General features: G+C 36.6%; 1 protein-coding gene across 1 annotated transcript in view; it reads right to left on the bottom strand.

The window, feature by feature from the left end:
• Positions 11–19,080, bottom strand: part of PIK3C2A (phosphatidylinositol-4-phosphate 3-kinase catalytic subunit type 2 alpha) — a 194,094-nt gene continuing 175,024 nt past the window's right edge. Inside the window, 11 exon segments of the mRNA XM_021083275.1 lie at positions 11–2,046; positions 4,447–4,572; positions 4,660–4,769; positions 5,109–5,181; positions 5,270–5,387; positions 7,007–7,131; positions 8,724–8,931; positions 12,019–12,128; positions 13,299–13,455; positions 14,227–14,396; positions 17,104–17,240. Coding sequence (XP_020938934.1) covers positions 1,864–2,046; positions 4,447–4,572; positions 4,660–4,769; positions 5,109–5,181; positions 5,270–5,387; positions 7,007–7,131; positions 8,724–8,931; positions 12,019–12,128; positions 13,299–13,455; positions 14,227–14,396; positions 17,104–17,240 — 1,517 coding nt within the window. The 3' untranslated portion in view covers positions 11–1,863.

The raw sequence follows: 19,080 nt of genomic DNA, 5'->3' as shown, positions 1-19,080 counted from the left end.
GACCTTTTACCAAGACTTTTTTTTTTTTTTTTCTTTAGCAGTGGCTAAGTGACAACTCTTGGAATGGAATTAGGTTTTAAAAACTTAGGTAAAAATATCTAGTATTTCTTTACATTTGCAAAGCTTTACTTTGAGGAAATGTTAACTGTATATGGAAAAAGCAAATAAACGGTGGTGCTTTAATCTGCATTTTAATTAACTTATTAAATAGCACATTTTAATATTTAGAAAAGGCATTCATATAGCACACTCATGGGATTTCCTACAAATGGACCATTAGTGTTAGGCACCAAAAATTTCAAGTTTTTTTTTTAACCTGCCCTCTGATACACCCTCAACGCTCCTATTTCTGCTCTGCAGATATCACCATTTTTATTAAACATGTGCACAGTTCATACAAATTCTGTTGTGTGCAACTGAATCGGAGATTGTGCTTTCTTTCTTGGTATTTTTCATTGCATATTCTGTCATTTATCTCACAGCAACTAGAATGCTACAATCTCCTACCATTTAAAAGTGTCTGAATTTCTATTCTAGCCATGAGAATTAATCTTATATATACCTATTTATCCAAACTAAACACAAAATTGTGTGAAGCTGAATGAATAATTAATTCAAATGAATCATAATGTTTATTGTGGAATAATTACCGTCATGTCCCTTATGATTCTAAAGCCCATTATATTAAGGAAAGTAATTCATATGAATGTACAATGTTTACAAATGTTTAAGTAAGACAACTTACAAGACAAACTGTGCCATAAAAGCCTACATTAAAATTTAGTCTAGACCCTAGAATTCTTGTCCTGGGCCTCTTGTCAAGAGTCTGCCCTACCCATGGAGTTCTTCTACGGAACAGGAATGGTCATGTGGGTGAACATCTTCCCTTGTTTAATGAGGGAGTGGATATGGACATATGGAAGTGAAATTACTAAATTTCAATTCACACTCTGGGGAATAAATGCAGGATTATAATGGAATGATGGAATTTAGTGTACAGCTACATTGATGAATCTCATTCAGTTACTGGGTACCAAAAACAAATCAAATGGCTGATGTTTAAATAACTAAGTCACATCCGAAGTACAGAAAATGATCTTTCTCTGGGAAAAACATTAGTAAGTGTACATAAATTCTTGTCTTAGTAAAAAGTGAGTGGAAATTACTATCAAGTCAGGAAAGAAATCAGAAATGAAGTGCCAGAGAAGCATATGAAGTTAAGGCACCATTATTTACAACTTCAGTGATCGGCACTTATTCTGAAAAAGGCTTTAAACACATGAATAATAAAAAGCAATGTTATCTTCCCCTACTTCTATAAACTACTTAGTAGTTCTTAACATAACGATTATTTGTGCTTTGCTTTTCGGCCCTGTGAATAGCAGCTGCATTTTACAGTAACATCCTGCACCTTTTCTCTCCTTTGGTGTTTGTGAACATACACAGTGGTAAAGGCTATAAAAGGTGCAAAACAGGAAAACAAACATGCTGTGTCTGTGTAAGAAACAATGCAAAACAGATGGTTGAATAGACACAGTACTATCAGACCACACTAAAGCTATTACTCTGAATTACTCAAGAAAGGATTAAATCCTTTACCAATTCAAAGTCTTTCTCAGGACTTATTATATATTAAGTTTAGGATTTACAGCATTCTATACAATGACTTTGAAATAGCAATGGAGTCAACAAATTCATAAAAGTTAGTTAAGTGAGTGTTGGTCCAACAGATATGTTGAAATGAAGCAAGTACATTTACTTTATCGTTTGTGTCCAAGTATAAAAATACTGTACAAAGTCCACATGTGTATGTGCACATTGTTTATAAATGTTCTTGCTTCCAAAGCTCAGAAGTTCACTAGCTTACAAATAGGTTGCTGCAGTCAGCTGATACCACTTGACCGTCTCTTTGCTCAAGTTGAAATCTTTCAAAGGCAGGGTTAATCCACCCAAGAAAAAATTCTCCCGCAGAGATTCTGCACTGAGTACGCTTAGCTGAAGTTCTCTCTGTCTTAGGGTTTCTTTGCTATATCCACTATACACAAGCTATAGTAAAGGCAAAAAGAAAAAATTATTACACATTATTTTGTTTCTAGGATTATTTCAAGTAAAAACATGAAGAATAAGATAAAAGGCTAAAAAAAAAAAATGTAAAGCCAAATTAATGCATGTATTAACTATGTATTATCCTATAACAAAAAAAAAAATGTGGTGAAAAAAAAATTTTGATATAATACAGAAGGAAAAATTACAGCAGCCTGCCTTAAAATGATATAATTGAATCACTTTGCTGTACAGCAGAAATTAACACAACATTGTAATTCAACTATACTTCAATAAAAAATTTTTTTGAAAAAAATGAGAAAAAAAAAGATCATCTTAAAAAGTGAAACAGAGGGAGTTCCCCCTATATACAGTGGGTTAAAGACCAGGCAGTATGTATTTGATCCTCAGCCTGGGAACTTCCAAATGCCTTGGGTGAGGCCAAGAAAAAAAAAAAGAGAAATAGAAGGAAAAGAATAGATGAAAAAGCAGAGGGAAGCAATTAGGATAGTGTAATTATTTTACAAAAATGAAGGTTAAAATTTCTGTTTCCTGTCTTTTTTCTGTTAAATTTTATATGCCATGAAACACTAATTTCTGATTATCCGCAATTCAGTGCAAAACCATCAACTATAAATGCAGTTTACAGCAAATCTGGAGCACTGAAAAACTATTCTCTTTCAAATACCACATTCAACACTTAAATTTTTTTTCTTCAAGAAAGCCTTACCATACCTTCTGACCAACATCTCTTTAATCTAGTACCCACTGTTTGACTAAAAGAACTAAAAAACTAACCATATCCATATTTCAGTTTCTTGAAAGTATAACACTATCCTAAAAAAAAAAGCCAGTACTACTTTTTTTTTTTTTTTTTTCCATTTTTGGGTGCCACCACTCAGCATATGGAGTTCCCTAGCCGGGGATCAGATCTGAGCCACCATTTCAACCTGCACTGCAGCTACAGCAATGCCAGATCCTTTAACTCACTGTGCTGGGCTAGGGACAGAACCTGCATCCTGGCACTTCAGAGATGCTGGCAGTTGCATTACGCCATAGTGGGAACTCCAAGCCAATACTACATTTTGAGAATAATACCAACTGGTCTTCAAACATTTTATATGCTTTCTGAGGCTGAGGGAGTTTCCGCTGTGGCACAGTGGGTTAATGATCTGGCTTGTCTCTATGGAGGTGTCAGTCCCCAGGCCCAGGACAGTGGAAAACAGCATAGCTGGTATGAATAACCAATTATTGCTGAATGCAGACATGCAGCGAAAAAAAAAAAATTAATAATAAAAAAGTAAAGCGCTGAGAAAGTACAACATGGTTTTAACAAATTTATAATCTTCATGAAAATCCAGAATTATCTGCTTCCAAATCTCTATCCAGACATTTTTGTGTGGATATAATATTAATGTACACAAATCATGTGCTGTTTATTCCAAAGTAATAGTCAACTAAAGTTAGTGGGTTTTAATAGATTAGTAAATTTATAAGCTGGCCATGAATAGCTCAGCAAAGTCGCAGTTCTGCTCCACACCTGTTGAGCTTATGTATCACTTACTGCTTTCAGATCACTCTATTTTAAGAGGGTTGCTGACAGACTAAGACAATTTAGAAGGAGGATGAAACTACTTCCATCAAACCAAGGTAAAGGTACTGAAGATGTTTTAAAAGAATAAAGAGGGAGTTTCCGTCGTGGCGCAGTGGTTAACAAATCTGACTAGGAACCATGAGGTTGTGGGTTTGATCCCTGGCTTGCTCAGTGGGTTAAGGATCCCCCGTTGCTGTGGCTCTGGCATAAGCTGGTGGCTATAGCTTCGATTAGACCCCTAGCTTGGGAACCTCCATATGCCGTGGGAGCGGCTCAAGAAAAGGCAAAAAGACAAAAAAAAAAAAAAAAAAAAAAAAAAGGAATAACGAGGGAGGGCCTTTGAACTTCAGTTATCTCAAGGGCTGCCATGTAGAAGGAGGAGAAGGGCATTTCTGTGTGGTTCCAAGAGGTACAACTGAGATATACTGGTGCATGAAGAAAATAATTTAAGTACAAAAAATAATCAGCTCAATACAAAAAATAATCTAAGAGCTGGATCTGACCAAAACAACGTGGATGGCCTCGAAATATTTCAGCATAGATTAGACATCCACTTTTTGAAAGAGTTTTAAGCACTAGATGGTAGCTGAATAATGGCCCTTAAGATATTTTTAAAGCCTAAGGTTCTTTAATCAAAGGTTTAATTCTGCAAAATTTGTTATATCCACAGGACTGCTATTGGTTTGCGTTAATAGCAGTAAATAAATAGTTCAGCTACTGATAGCTAAAAAATTTTAATCAGAAGTGTTTAAAATGAAAAATCTCAAAAAAACACATCTAGGATATTTTTAGAAATGATTTTATCTTACCATTTCATTAAATGTCGGATTCCTTGTTTTTCGTGAAATTTTGGTTTTACGTTTGGATGTTTTATGGGTATCTGGAAGTAGGTATGTTTTGACATATGGATTTGGATCAGCCCCATCTTCAGTAACCTATAAAGAAAAGCATTCCCTTAACAGTGTCGCTTCCTACCAAGGTATAGGTTTCTTCCACAACGATCATTATTTGTAATTACTCACAAGATCTTTGATGTGCATCACCATGATGAAGAGAGTACCATTTCGGTAAGAGATGGATAATTTCACTGCTCCTCCTATTTGGCCTGGAGTGGGGCTGAAGGGACCTGCATCTGAAAATACAAATGTGTTCATCTCTATTTTATGTTGCTTGAGTGGTTCAAGCTATAAAGAACCATTTTGCCTTAATTCTAGGACCACTGCATGTTGGAGGAAAAAAAGGCAAGAACCTGCTGGGTTACTAATACATATATACTTCTTTAGTAATCGCACTTCATTAGGAAAACTTTATTTATCCAGAAATAGACAGGCTTAGAAAGAATATCCTCCCCTCATTCTCACTGGTTACAACCAGTAACCCCAGTCATTCTACCACATCCACTGAGAAGTTACAGGCTTGCAGGTCATTAAGAGGCCATAAATTATCAATAAAGAGAAAAAAATAATCTCACCAGCAGACCTAGCTATTCCTTCAGCTTTCTCATCACGAAGTAGAGGGTGGAAAAAAGTACAAACAAGATCACACTAAGGTAGAAGAGAAAAAAGACTCATTAATTTAAACATTATGTAGTACAAAAATAGCATGCTATTATTTTTCATTTAGGATAGTCACCTCTGCTACATCCGTTGAAGCACTCATCAAACTCTGTAAATAACTGTTTAACTCAATTTTTCTTTTGGCTGCTACATCTTTTATGTGTGTTCTCCCTAGAACCATCCTATTAGGAAAGCTACAAAAGAATGACAAAAAACAAGATTGAAATTATTTCCTCTGGGAGTATTTATAGAATCAAGCACAACATTTATTTAGAAATACGCTTTTGGGAGTTCCCGTCGTGGCGAAGTGGTTCATGAATCCCACTAGAAACTATGAGGTTGCGGGTTTGGTCCCTGCCCTAGCTCAGTGGGTTAAGGATCCGGCGTTGCCATGAGCTGTGGTGTAGGTTGCAGACACCGCTCAGATCCAGCATTGCTGTGGCTCTGGCGTAGGCTGGCAGCTACAGCTCCAATTCGACCTCTAGCCTGGGAACCTCTGTATGCTGCAGGAGTGGCCCAAGAAATAGCAAAAAAAAAAAAAAAAAAAGACAAAGAAATACACTTTTAGGGAGTCCCCATTGTGGCTCAGCAGGTTAAGAACCCAACATAGTGTCCATGAAGATGAGGTTTGATCCCCAGACTCACTTGGTGGGTTAAGGATCCAGCCTTGCTGGAACCTGTGGTGTGGGATCCATAGATATGGTTCAGATCTAGTGTTGCTGCGGCTGCGGCGTAAGCTGGCAGCTGCAGTTCCAATCTGACCCCTAGCCCGGGAGCTTCCATATGCCACAGAGCTGCCATACAAAGAAAAGAAGAAAAAAGAAATATACTTTTACACACTTAAATACAAAGTGGAGTCTTTACCTATATAGTAATTTTTGTGATTTCTCTTCAAAGTACTAGAGATGAAATAGTTCAAGTATATATTATATTTTTCTGATCTTGGTACAAAAGATATAGTGTTTGCTAATATGCTAAATTTATTACTTATTTTCTACTTTTGTTCCTCTCAAGAGTAATCATTCACAAATATTTATGATTTCATGCAGATCTTATTCTCCAAAACAATCATTATTAGCCATAGCTATTGCAATTATGGACACAAGTAAAATCCACAAATGCCACAGGACAAGATCATCTTAGCTCTGCTTATTTTGGGGGCAGTGGAAAAAAAATGAGACTGCACATGGAAATCAACTCTGATACCCACTCTGCTGCCTCTTTATTTTCAAAATCTAACCTGAGAATATGAGCAATTCAACACAGGAAATCTACTGGTCATTAGCTACAATAAAAACTGAAGGTTTCCAAAAGGTATCAAATATAAAAGTAAACATCCACATTTTGTGTAATAGTCTCAGTGCCTCAGCTTAACATTTTTAAGAGGAGCTCAGTATGGCCATAATAGATTATTCCTACAGTGGTTCAGAAAGGTGGAAAAATTCCATATTTTAAGGTTAAGATCTTGATCATTTATTCATTCAACAAAAACTTAGTTCCTTGTTTGTGTCTAATACTGTACTAGGCTCTTGTGATACAAAGGAAAATTAGTCGCACATGGTCCACAGGTTCTTACATTAACTTAACACAAAGCTTTTGACCCATACTTTTTTTTTTTTTTTTTTTTTGGCTGCAGCTGTAGCATATGGAAATTCCAGGACCAGGGATCAAACCTGTGCCACAGCAGTGACCCAAGCCACTGCAGTGATACCACCAGGTCCTTAACCAGCTGTGCCTCAAGAGAACTCTGACCTATACTGGATAATAAAGTTTCCTATTAAAAAAGGATTAATGTACAAGGATGGGAACATACCCTGGTAGCTTCCAAAGTGGAAAAATAATACTGAGCTTATTGTGAAGTTCCTGAAATTCATCAAATGTCCGGAACACAAATGATGGCTCAAGTTGTCCTTCCCTCAAAATCCGGACTACATAAATCTGAAAATAAATCACACCTCAAATATATTAGATTTATAATATAACCTTTCCTGACAGAAAATTTTCAGCTGGAGCATTATATGTACCAAGTGCTTTTCACCTGGAAATACACATTACCAATAACAAATATAAAGTCATCATATGTATAGCATATCCAATGACATCCTAAGAGTAATCTTAACTATTGTAATATAAATAAAAAGAAGTAAAATGTAAAGTCATTCTGTTTCCAGGATTAAGTAAATGTAACTTCCCAAATTTATAAGTTTAGTCTATTTCCAATGAAAATATTAGTAAGTAACTTCATTTAGAAGAGCAAATGAGAAGGCAAAACTTAATACAACAGAGGAATAAGGAAAACTCATGTTATTGGATATTTAAACTATGTTACAAAGTCACCATATTATAAAGTATTTAAAGAGTAAAATACTGGTGCACAGAGTCAGATATATCTATGGACAATCAGAAATAAATTCAAGGATATAACTTAATATATTTAAAGGAAGCATTATAAACCACTGGGGGAAAGAATGGACTATTCAATAAAATGATGTCCTAAAATACTCAGTAAACATACGATTATTTACTAATAATAGGTGAAAATTAAAATAAGAGGAGTTCCTGTTGTGGCTCAGTTGTAACAAACCCTACTAATATCCATGAGGACACGGGTTTGATCCCTGGCCCCGCTCAGGGGTTAAGGATCCAGTGTTACCATGAGCTGTGGTATAGGTCACAGATGCGGCTCAGATCTGGCAGTGCTATGGCTGTGGTGTAGGTCAAAAGCTGCAGCTCCGATTCAGCCTCTAGCCTGGGAACTTCCACATGCTGCACATGCAGCACTAAAAAGACAAAAAAATTAAAAAAAAAATAATAGTGAAGTCAGTTCTTAAAATCTATTGACTTGACAAAAATTTAAAGGCTGGGAAGTTCCCTTGTAGTACAGCGGGTTAAGGATCTGGTGTTGCCATAGCTGTGGTATTGCGTTTGATCCCTGGCCCAGGAACTTCCACATGCCACAGGTAGAGCCAGAAATAAAAACAAAAAAATTTTAAATAAATTTTAAAAAAATGTAAAGGCTGACAGTGCCATAAAGTATTTTCCAATAAAAATTAGAGCAAAAAGGATGATAATGCTATTCCATGGGGTAGGGGGAGGCACACTAAAGATCTTGTTTTTGTTCAAAAACAAACTTTGTAATACTTCAGCCTTGGAGAGGGGAATGAGAACTTAGATTTTTACTTTACGTGCTTCTATGCTGGTTGAGTTTGCTACAATGAATGAACTTTATCTGTGAAATTAAGAACAAACCGAAGATAAGGAGAAAGGCAAAATAGCACCACCCTTTCAGTCTTGTCTCTGAGAGGAAGAGACACGGTTTTAGACATGGTTTTAGAGCAAACTTACCAAGAAATAAATACCAAAAAACAATTAGGGATACTCCAAGTACATTTATTTATTTTTGGACCCTCCAAGGAAGAAAGAAGTATGAAAAGTTCAAATGCTTTAACTTTACCAGAGAAAGTGAAGGAAGTAAGAAAGGACAACAATAACGCATGCATGAGTCTCTACAGACACCAAAACAAACTTACATAATGTTTATCTGGGTTGTATTTCTTATGATAAGTGAAAACAGAGACTTCCTTGATTCGACCATCTTGTCTAAAGGAGTATGTTTTGGGTGAAAATGAAAGGATGGGCTCATCATTGGAAGGAAGACCAGAAAAACGCAACTGAGCAAGGTTGTGAATGAAGAAGTTAAACTTTGTGGCAATGCTTCCCAAGCTTGATTCAATTAGCCTACAAAATAATCAGAAAATGTGTTAACATTACATATAGTTCATGAGAAAACATTCTGAGTTATTTTAACATAATAAAAAATGAAAAATACTTTCATTCTTTTAAAAACATTAAGCAGATTCTCACTTTGCCAAGGATTCCCTTTGTTCCAGAGGCCAAAAAAACCTGTTAAAATATATCTCACTCCAACAAAAAAATTTTAGGGAATTCCTAATGTAGCTCAGAGGAAACAAACCCAACTAATATCCACGAGGATGTGGGTTTGATCCTTGGCCCTGCTCAGTGGGTTAAGGATCCAGCACTGCTGTGGCATAGGCCAGCAGCTACAGCTCCAATTCAACCCCTAGCCTGGGAAATTCCATAAGCCACACCTGCAGCCCTAAAAAAAAAAAAAAAAAAATTACCACAGAAATGTCTTCATTCCATTCTACACACTGTCTCTAAGAAATGATGCTTGGATTTCTTAAGCTCTGTGGTGTCCAATACTAATTAATTAAACTATTAGGGGGAGTTCCTGCCATGGCACAGTGGAAATAAATCCAACTAGGAACCATGAGGTTTTGGGTTTGATCCCTGGCCTTGCTCAGTGGGTTAAGGATCCGGCACTGCCGTGAGCTGTGGTATAGGCTGTGTAGATGCGGGCTGTGGTGTAGGCTGGCAGCAACAGCTCCAATTAGACCTCTAGCCTGGGAAACTCCATATGCCGTGGATGTGGCCCTAAAAGGACAAAAGATCAAGAAAAAGAAAAAAAACAAACTATTAAGGACAGAAGAATATGATGCCAAAAGATGATTCATTAAAGTATTCACTTGTAATAAATGGGGAAAATATAGAAGGAAGTATCCAAAGTAATCCAAAATTTTAAAAATCCATTCTCCTAGGAAAATGATACAAATGAACTTATTTTCAAAACCAGAAATAGACTCATAGACTTAGAAAACAACTTTAGAGTACCAAAGCGTAAAATAAGGGGGGAGGGATAAATTAGAAGTTTGGGATTAACATACACACACACTACTACATATAAAATAGATAATCAACAATGACCTACTGTACAGCATAGGGAACTCTACTCAGTATTTTGTAATAACCCATATGGGGAAATAATTTGAAAAAGAATGGGTATATGTCTAACTGAGTCACTTTGCTATACAGTCACTCTACTATACACCTGAATATTCAGTCACTATATATATACAGTCACTTTACTATACACCTGAAACACAACACTGTAAATCTACTATACTCCAAAATAAAATAAAAATTAAAGAAATAAAAAATAGAATAGGAGTTCTCGTGTGGCACAGCAGGTCAAGATCTGGTATTGTCACTGCAGTAGCTGGGGTCACTATTGTGGCTCAGGTTCAATCCCTGACTGGGAACTTCCATATGCTGCAAAATTAAATTAAAAAAAAATCCATTCTATCAAACAGTAGAACAGTACAATCTGGTATCAGATTCCTTCTTCAGGACTTGCTTCTTCAGGATCCTAATTTCCCTCAGTTGGGAAAAGAAGTTTTGACAAGATGAGTATTTGGTAGAGATAAATTTGGAAGGCAGATCTGAATGAGTCATTTTAGGTTAGTGAAGGAAATCAGGAGTCTCAGAAACAGAAAAGGAATAAAGAAAGCGGAAAGAAAGTCAAAAACAAAAGTCAAGGAACCTCATACAAAGGTTTCTACCATCTAATGGACTGAATGTTTGTATCCCCCAAATTCATACATTGAAACCCCAACCTCACAAGGCTTTTATGGAATTAGGAGTACCCTTAAGAGAATGACTTTCTTCCTCCTTTTTCTTCTCCTTCCTCCTTCATGTGAGGAAATAGCAAGAAGGCAGTTGTCTTTGAGCTAGAACCCTCACCAGGAAGCAATCTTGAGCTTGGACTTTCCAGTCTCCAGAACTATGAGAAAATTAATTTCCTTTGTTTAAGCAACCTGGTCTAAGGTATATTGTTATGGCAGGTCAAGCCAATTAATACCTAACATGCCTGCTTTCTAGTTTTACCCAGGGGAGCCAAAATATCTCTTAAAAAACAAAACAAAACAAACCCCAGCAATACCTAAATTATCATGATTAATCTGGAAGACTACTCAAAAGTCAGCATCCTTCAATTTAATTCAGCCCAGACTCTTGAGACTAGGAAGTCCAATCCAATGTTTTTTGCCTCTTCTCTACTAAGAGGAAGAAGGGAAGAGAAAAGGAAAGAAAAAAACACGAGCTTATGTGCCCCTCCTTGCTGTAGCATCTAATGAGGTGGTACCACAAGTCCTGACCCACCTAGTCTCCAGACCTTTAGAACATATTTGCCAGGAAAATCTGCTTTTAAAGCAAGAATCACCAGTTGAAATGTCAGTTATTAGTATATGTGTTTCAAGTACTACATCACATAATAACAATTTACTACAGCAGCGTCCCAGGGTTCACTGTTATAAGCACTTATATCCATGAAAACTACTATGGCAGAATCCTGAAAAATACATTAGTATAGATATTTTAGGGGAAAAAAAACTTGTGTTTGGCACCATAGAAAATACGTTTAGCAGAAACAGTCATTAGTAGGATGTTTACAACTGAAATCATGTACTTAATAAAATTTGAGATCATATATTGAAAGAAATAAATGTATATAAGTGCTATTGCTGATCTTTATATGTATTCAGTAAATAAACTTTTTTTTTTTTTTTTTGCTTTTTAGGGCCATATCCGAGGCATATGGAAACTCCCAGGCTAGGGGTCTAATTGGAGCTACAGACGCTGACCTACACCACAGCCACAGCAATGCAGGAATCGAGCCCTGTCTGTGTCCTACACCACAGCTCAAGGCAACACTGGATCCACGAACCACTGAAAGAGGCCAGGGATTGAACCCTCATCCTTACAGATACTAATCGGATTCGTTTCCGCTGAGCCACAATGGGAACCCCAATAAACTTTTGATAAACCTACTATTTGCTAATATTGTGAATCATGATTTTTTCCTATAAATCAGAATTTTGATATATAGAATTTGTTTAAGCTAAAGAAAACAAAGCAAAGCTAAACAGTATGTGCCTTCACTAATGTATTTAAATATACCTTACCTACCTTGTAAAGAAAATTGTAGCTTCGGCATCTGTAGTTTGGGGTTGAAGTGCATCTCTAACGTATTTCAAATCTTGAGTACTTGTAAGTTCAGGTAACCCTGAAGGAATCATCTATAGAAAGAAAAAAACGTTTGTGAGTTAAATTTTTCAGAAGTCTGTTCCCTACCCCTCCCTAAAAGACAGCCAAGTGATCAGAAATAAGCAAACAAAACCAATCAAATTTGAGGAGTTTGTTAGTATTTTAGGGACCTACATGATTCTCATATAAATGAGAAAAATCTTAGCCAAGGAAGTCAACTGTTGGAACTCACAGCCAGTTTATGGAATAAAAGCTGTGAAATCCAGACCTTTTGTCTAGTTCTGTTTCTGCATCAATTTCAGTCACAACAATCATGGGTGGGGGAGGTTTGGTTGGTTTTTCCTTTTTTTTTTTTTTCTTTTCTGGCCGCCCCATGGCATATGGAGTTCCTGGACCAGGGATCAGATCCAAGCCTCAGTTGTGACTCAAGCCACAGCTGCAGCAACAGAGGATTCCCCAACCCACTGTGCCAGGCCTGGGATCAAACCCATGTCCCAGTGCTCCCAAGATGCCACCGATTCAATTGTGCCACAGCAGGAATCCTGCTTTTACTTTTTACTTTATATCCAAAAATCACAGAAATCTTAACAGCACAGGTTAACAAATGTCCACAATCTGAACACATTCAGATTAAGACACGAAATATTTACCAGCATCCCATGTGACTCTCTTGGGGTCCCTTTCAGTTATCATTACTGCTCATTCTCAGGGTACCCACCCTAGTGACTTCTTTTTTGTATTATACATAAATGGTGTCTGGCATATTTTACACAGCAGTAATTTTAAAATATTTCGGTAATTATACATCCGACATTTGAAACTACAATAAATTTTATTACAAAAATCACAAAATGGGAGTTTCTGTTGTGGCTCAGTGGAAACAAATCTGACTAGCGCCCATGAGGACACAGGTACGATCCCTAGAATCACTCAGTGGGTTAAGGATCTGGCTTTGCCTTGAGCTGTGGTGTAGGTCGCAGACACAGCTCGGATCCGTTGCTATGGCTGTGGTGTGGGCCAGCAGCTACAGTTCCAATTCGACCCCTAGCATGGGAACCTCCATATGCCTCAGGTGTGGCCCTAAAAAGACCAAAAAATAAAAAAAAAATAATAATAACAATAATAAATCACAAAATGCCTATTTTTAGATATTGAAACACAGAATATAAAATTAATTAAATGCCTGTAAAGAACACAGTTACCAGTGAAAGGAGGTTAAGAAAGAGGTTGGTTTGCTTTCTTATCAAGTTGTAGGCTTGACAGCAGAGGTCCACAAACAACTGGAAACGAATGGTGGGCTTTTCACCCCCATTAATGACATATGCCATATCAGAGGTCAGTACAAAAGGAGCCCGATCCCTATTTAAAAAGAAAGCACATACAAACTTTATTTTCAGAACATATTCAAATAAGTGCCATTGCTATTACCTGGTTATTGAACTAAAGCTCTCTGAGCTACAGCAATTTCTAACTGGGTAACTTAGTTTCGGGCAGTTCTGAATTGGCATAATTCTTAAAAATTCACAATTCCAGGAAAGCTATCATGTAATCTCATTATTTAGCTAGAATTTCTATATGTTATTTTTTCCAAGGTGATAAGTATCAACCCACACATCCAAATAGAGACCAGACAGTAGTTACAAATATACAGAGAAAAATTTTGTACCAGTTGCCGTTATACAAGTGGGAACATTTCTAATACCACTAACTATATAAAATAAAACATAGCTTAATTCATTTAAATAGAGGCTACACACACATACTGATTCTTGTCTAACATATGGTAGAGTCATCTTTTAGAGCCTTTTTCATCCCTAGTTATGCTCAAAGGGAGCAAAAGCAAAGAACAGCAAGAAAAGAAAGCAGTTTGGGACATTACTTTGTGGGATTTTTAAAGCTGACTTTTTAAAACACTGAAGTATAGTTGATATACAAAATTATATGTTATGTGCACAGTATAGTGATTCACAATTTTTAAAGATTACACTCCATACTGTTATAAAATATTGGCTACATTCCCTGTATTGTACAATATATCCTTGTAGTTTATTTTATACATAACAGTTGGGGATATTAACTTCGGAAACAGGAAATGACTCTTTTCTTTAGCAACAATAACAATATTAATACCTTTTGAAGCTACCAAACATTTGTGCATGGCCCAAAAACTTTCCAAAGTCAATGTGAAACATATGTCCTGTGCTTCGAAGCATTATATTGTCATTGTGTCGATCACAGATGCCCAAAACATAGGTGGCTACACAGCATCCAGCACAAGAATAGATAAAATTCTCAGAAGCCTATAATAAAGATATAAAATCACTTTAAGAAAAAGATTATTTTTAAAGGAGGCAGGGTTACAAAGATTAATTTACCACTTGTTGCAAACACTATTATAATCCACTTTCTTAACAGATTATAAACTGAGTTATGATAACAAAAGTCAGTTCCAAAATACCCTTCTAAAGATGGTTAGTGCTCCTTCCTCTAGCTTTTGTCTTTCAACAGGTAGAGAACCTGCTAGTCCCTACTTCGGGTATATAGCAACTTTGAACATCTTTAAGCATGTTTATGTAACCCTGCTCTTCACAGGCTCTGCTGCTTACCACAAGTGGTAACATGGGGACAAGGCTTAGTCTAGATAAAGGAATATTCCCCTCCTTTTTTTGGCTTGTAGAATGGCATGTGTAAAGAAACTCAGCTTATATCTTTAAACATCCAATAATACAATGAATGTGTTCTACTGTCCATTTGGTCACTCTGCAAGTTTCTCAAAGCTGGAAGACCTTCTTTCACTTTAATTCTGCCTGTCCTGGGGATTAAATTATTAATATTAATAGTATTACACAGAAGGACACAAGTTGCATACAATGAATATTTTCTTTAATTAATTTATTTTTTGGCCATGCCTGTAGCCTGTGGATGTTCCCAGGCCAGGGACTGAATATGTGCCACAGCAGCAACCAAGCCACTGCAGTGACAACATCGGACCCTTAACTCGCTACTCCAGAAAGAACTCCTGCAATGATTATTTTAATCTAAAGCATGTGCATTTAGTTTATTCTCAAGACACTACATTTCTAAATAGAACAACCACATGGCTCTAAATGTCCATGTGAAATTATTTGGCGATGATGATGATGATAACAGCATATTATCATCAGCAATAACAAAGCCCTTATTACAAACCAAACATTGCACTACTCTCTTTACACACAGAGTACATGTGTATACAGTAAACTCAATTAAAATCTCACAATAAAAGAATGATGTAAGTATATTATTATCACCATTTTATATATGAAAAAACTAAAACGAAGAGGTTATTTGCCCAAGATTACATCACTGTTAAATGGTAGACCCAAGATTCAAACCCGGGCAAAGGGATTCCACTATGGTATATTCCCTGTTATTTAGCAAAACACATAAAAGAGTCAAACACATAAAAGGCACTTAATATATGTTACTTGACAATTATTTTGCGTCAAATAGCTTGTCCAAAATCACAGAGCCAATATTACTATAAATAAGTATTAGCTTTTTTCCCAGTGAACCCGACTAGTATCCATAAGGACAGGTGTTCGATCCCTGGCCTCGCTCAGTGGGTTAAGGATCCAGTGTTGCTGTGAGCTAGGGTATAGGTTGCAGACGTGGCTCGGATCCCATGTTGCTGTGGTTGTGTCTAAGCTGGCAGCTGTCACTATGATTTGACCCGAGCCTGGAACTTCCATATGCAGTGGGTCTGGCCCTAAAAGAAAAAAAGAGAAAGGGAGTGCTCTTAAAAGTGTAAAAGACTGACAAAGGACAAAATACCTCTACTTTACTTTCATGGGTCAACATGTACCTATTTGTAAATAGATACTTTATATGTATATATCTGTAAATGTGGTAGATACAAAATGATTTGCTATAAACTAGGCAGGCAAATGACATTAAAACTGGGATCTATATCACCACTGAAAGTCTTCTGGAGCTTTCCTTAGGCCAATTTAAGATCTCTTAGGCCTATGTGCTAAGAGATTTTTCTTTCTTATTAAGTATTCAAAATTATAGTAAACAAAAAACTGATGCCTCCAAGAACATCAATTACAGAATTTATTCTATGTAACACTTTATGAATTCATTTAATTCTCAGAATATCCTTGTGTGTGTATACATGTATTTTATATGTAAATTTTGTTTTGTTTGGTTTGGTTTTTTTAGGGCTACACCCACAGCATATGGAAGTTCCAGGCTAGGGGTTGAATTGGAGCTGCATCTGTGATCTACACCACAGCTCACGGCAATGCCAGATCTTTAACCTACTGAATGAGGCCAGGGATAGAACCCCTGTGTGTCCCCATGGATACTAGTTGGGTTCGTTACTGCTGAGATACGATGGGAACACCTGTATATTATTTTTTAGAGTCATAATATATACTATAATATTTTATAGCAGAGTCAACAAGGCACAAGAGGTTAATTTAAGAAGGCTCTATAGGAGTTCTCTAGTGCACAGCAGGTTAAGGATCTGGTGTTGTCACTGCGGTGGCTTCGGCTACTGCTATAGCTTGGGTTTGATCCCTGGCCCGGGAACTTCACATGCTAAAAGTGTGGCCAAAAAAAAAAGACTGTGTGCTTGTAAGTGACTTGGGACCTGAATTCAGGCCAGAGTCTGACCCATAATCTTCTTCTACCACATGATGCAGCCACTCTTACTGATTTCTGTAACTTTTCCCAAGAGCTTTGTGAAATATAACATTCTAGGTTATAAAAGTACTTCTGTTTTGCTAGCCTATAAATACTTGTTTGGGATTTTAGTTTTTGTAATTCAGCATTGGTTTCACTCAGATTCTTGCTATTAAATGCATTCTGTTTTTAATATATATATTTTTTTTTACTTGGAGAAAAATACTGTTTTCACAACTAAACTAAATGACTGGCCACCAGAGCTGGAAAATGAAAACAATTAAGACTTATGTAATACGTTTTTGACAGTAATCTAGAATAAGGAGACAAGCTAATTACCTTTTCATATTCCTCTTCAGAGGGATTATATTTCCTCAGCCATTCGGCAAGTGGTTTATCTTTAAAGGATCCAGTCACACCATATTCCACTTGGATCTTCCTGAGGGTATCTGAAGCAGGAACTAGCTCCACCATGCCTTTCACAATAATATATTAAAACATGTGAAAATGTCTCCCCTAAAATTTATAGTTCTCGATCTTCGACATATCAGCTAACAATTATCATTTTAAAAAAATCAAGTCTGGCAGCTATATATGCTAGAAAATGTGAGCAATCTAAATTATTTTTTCCCCAGAAGTACCCAGGATATAAAAGTTGAATTTGACTATTTGAAACTCTAGTCTGTATATCCATGTACTACTCTGCAAAAGAATAACAATTTTAATTACAAACTAGATAACACTGACCTTGCTAATAGTTACTTGTAAGATACATGCTGCCCCATTTCAGCACAAAAAAACTTTTTCTAATCATGTATTTGGGCACTATAGAAGTGTTTCAGAGTACATTAAGACCCTTCAAAGGGAAGAACAGATTAAGACTGTCTTTGTGATGTGTTTGAATCTCAAATATATGTTTTGTTTTCTTTTTGTTTCTGTTTCTGTTTTTTTTTTTTTTTAATGTGTTTTGTTTTCCTTACTGAAATGCAAATGCTTGGCTGGGCAAATCATTTTTTATTTTTTCTATAATTCCTTTAAACCACATATCAAAAAAAAAAAATTATGGTACATCTACATAATAGGATACATTAACATAGATCTCGATGTGCTTATGTAGAAAAATCTCAAAAATGTTTTTAAGAGCTCCCTTTGTGGCACAGCAGGTTAAGATCTCTACGGCAGTGAGGGTTCAATCCCGTAGGTCACAGCTGTGGTTCAGATTCAGTTCTTGGCCTGGGAACCTCCATATGCCATGGGTATAGCCAAAAAGGAAAAAAAAAAGTTTTAAAAGACAGAATCCGGAGTTCCCGTCGTGGCGCAGTGGTTAACGAATCCAACTAGGAACCATGAGGTTGCAGGTTCGGTCCCTGCCCTTGCTCAGTGGGTTAAAGATCCGGCGTTGCCGTGAGCTGTGGTGTAGGTTGCAGACATGGCTCGGATTCTGCGTTGCTGTGGCTCTGGCGTAGGCCGGTGGCTACAGCTCCGATTGGACCCCTAGCCTGGGAACCTCCATATGCCGCGGGAGCGGCCCAAGAAATAGCAAAAAAGACAAAAAAAAAAAAAAAAAAAAAGACAGAATCCACAGGAAAATTGTACCTTTTGTGTTTGAAAGACTATTATGCATATTGGAATGTATACACAATATTCTCAGAAAGCTAAGTAAATGGTTATGTTTTGGGACAAGACTGCCTAGGGGTAGAGAAAACTGAGATTTACATTTCAATTTATTTTATTATATGCTAAGTGGGTATTTTACTATGCACATGTATTTATAAATTTTAAAAATCAGTTTTATGTATTTTAAAAATCAAGGAGATGAACTATTATCAAAATAAAAGACACAGATACAGTGACTTGCTCTGAACAAAGGATTCAAAATAAGCAAGAAGATCAAGGCCTTTAAGCTATCCCAAAACAAAGTAAGCAGGACCAGGCTGTAATCCTAACAGTCTGGTCACACACAGCAAAGTGAATTCATTTAAATCTTTTATGCTGTTTTGGTTGTATCGCCTAGTTTGTATTTCAGTGACATCCTTTCTCTTGTCTTTTCTTTTTCTGGCAACACCTGTGGCGTGAGGAAATTCCTATAAGGGATGGAAACGGTGCCACAGTAGTGACAATGCCAGATCCTTAACCACTAGGCCACTAGGGAACTCCATGACATCCTTTTTCAATGAATACCTGCACCTTGATTCTATGACTGTGCTTAATCACATTTTTAATACATACACATGTCAATTTTTTTTTATTTTTTAGTCTTTTTAGGGCCACATCTGTGGCATATGGAGGTTCCCAGGTTAGGGGTCAAATCAGACC

Source organism: Sus scrofa, chromosome 2 (assembly GCF_000003025.6).
Source record: "Sus scrofa isolate TJ Tabasco breed Duroc chromosome 2, Sscrofa11.1, whole genome shotgun sequence".
In the NCBI taxonomy this organism is placed as follows: Eukaryota; Metazoa; Chordata; class Mammalia; order Artiodactyla; family Suidae; genus Sus; species Sus scrofa.
Note: the sequence above shows the minus strand (reverse complement) of the source record. Positions and strands in the feature narration are given on the sequence as shown.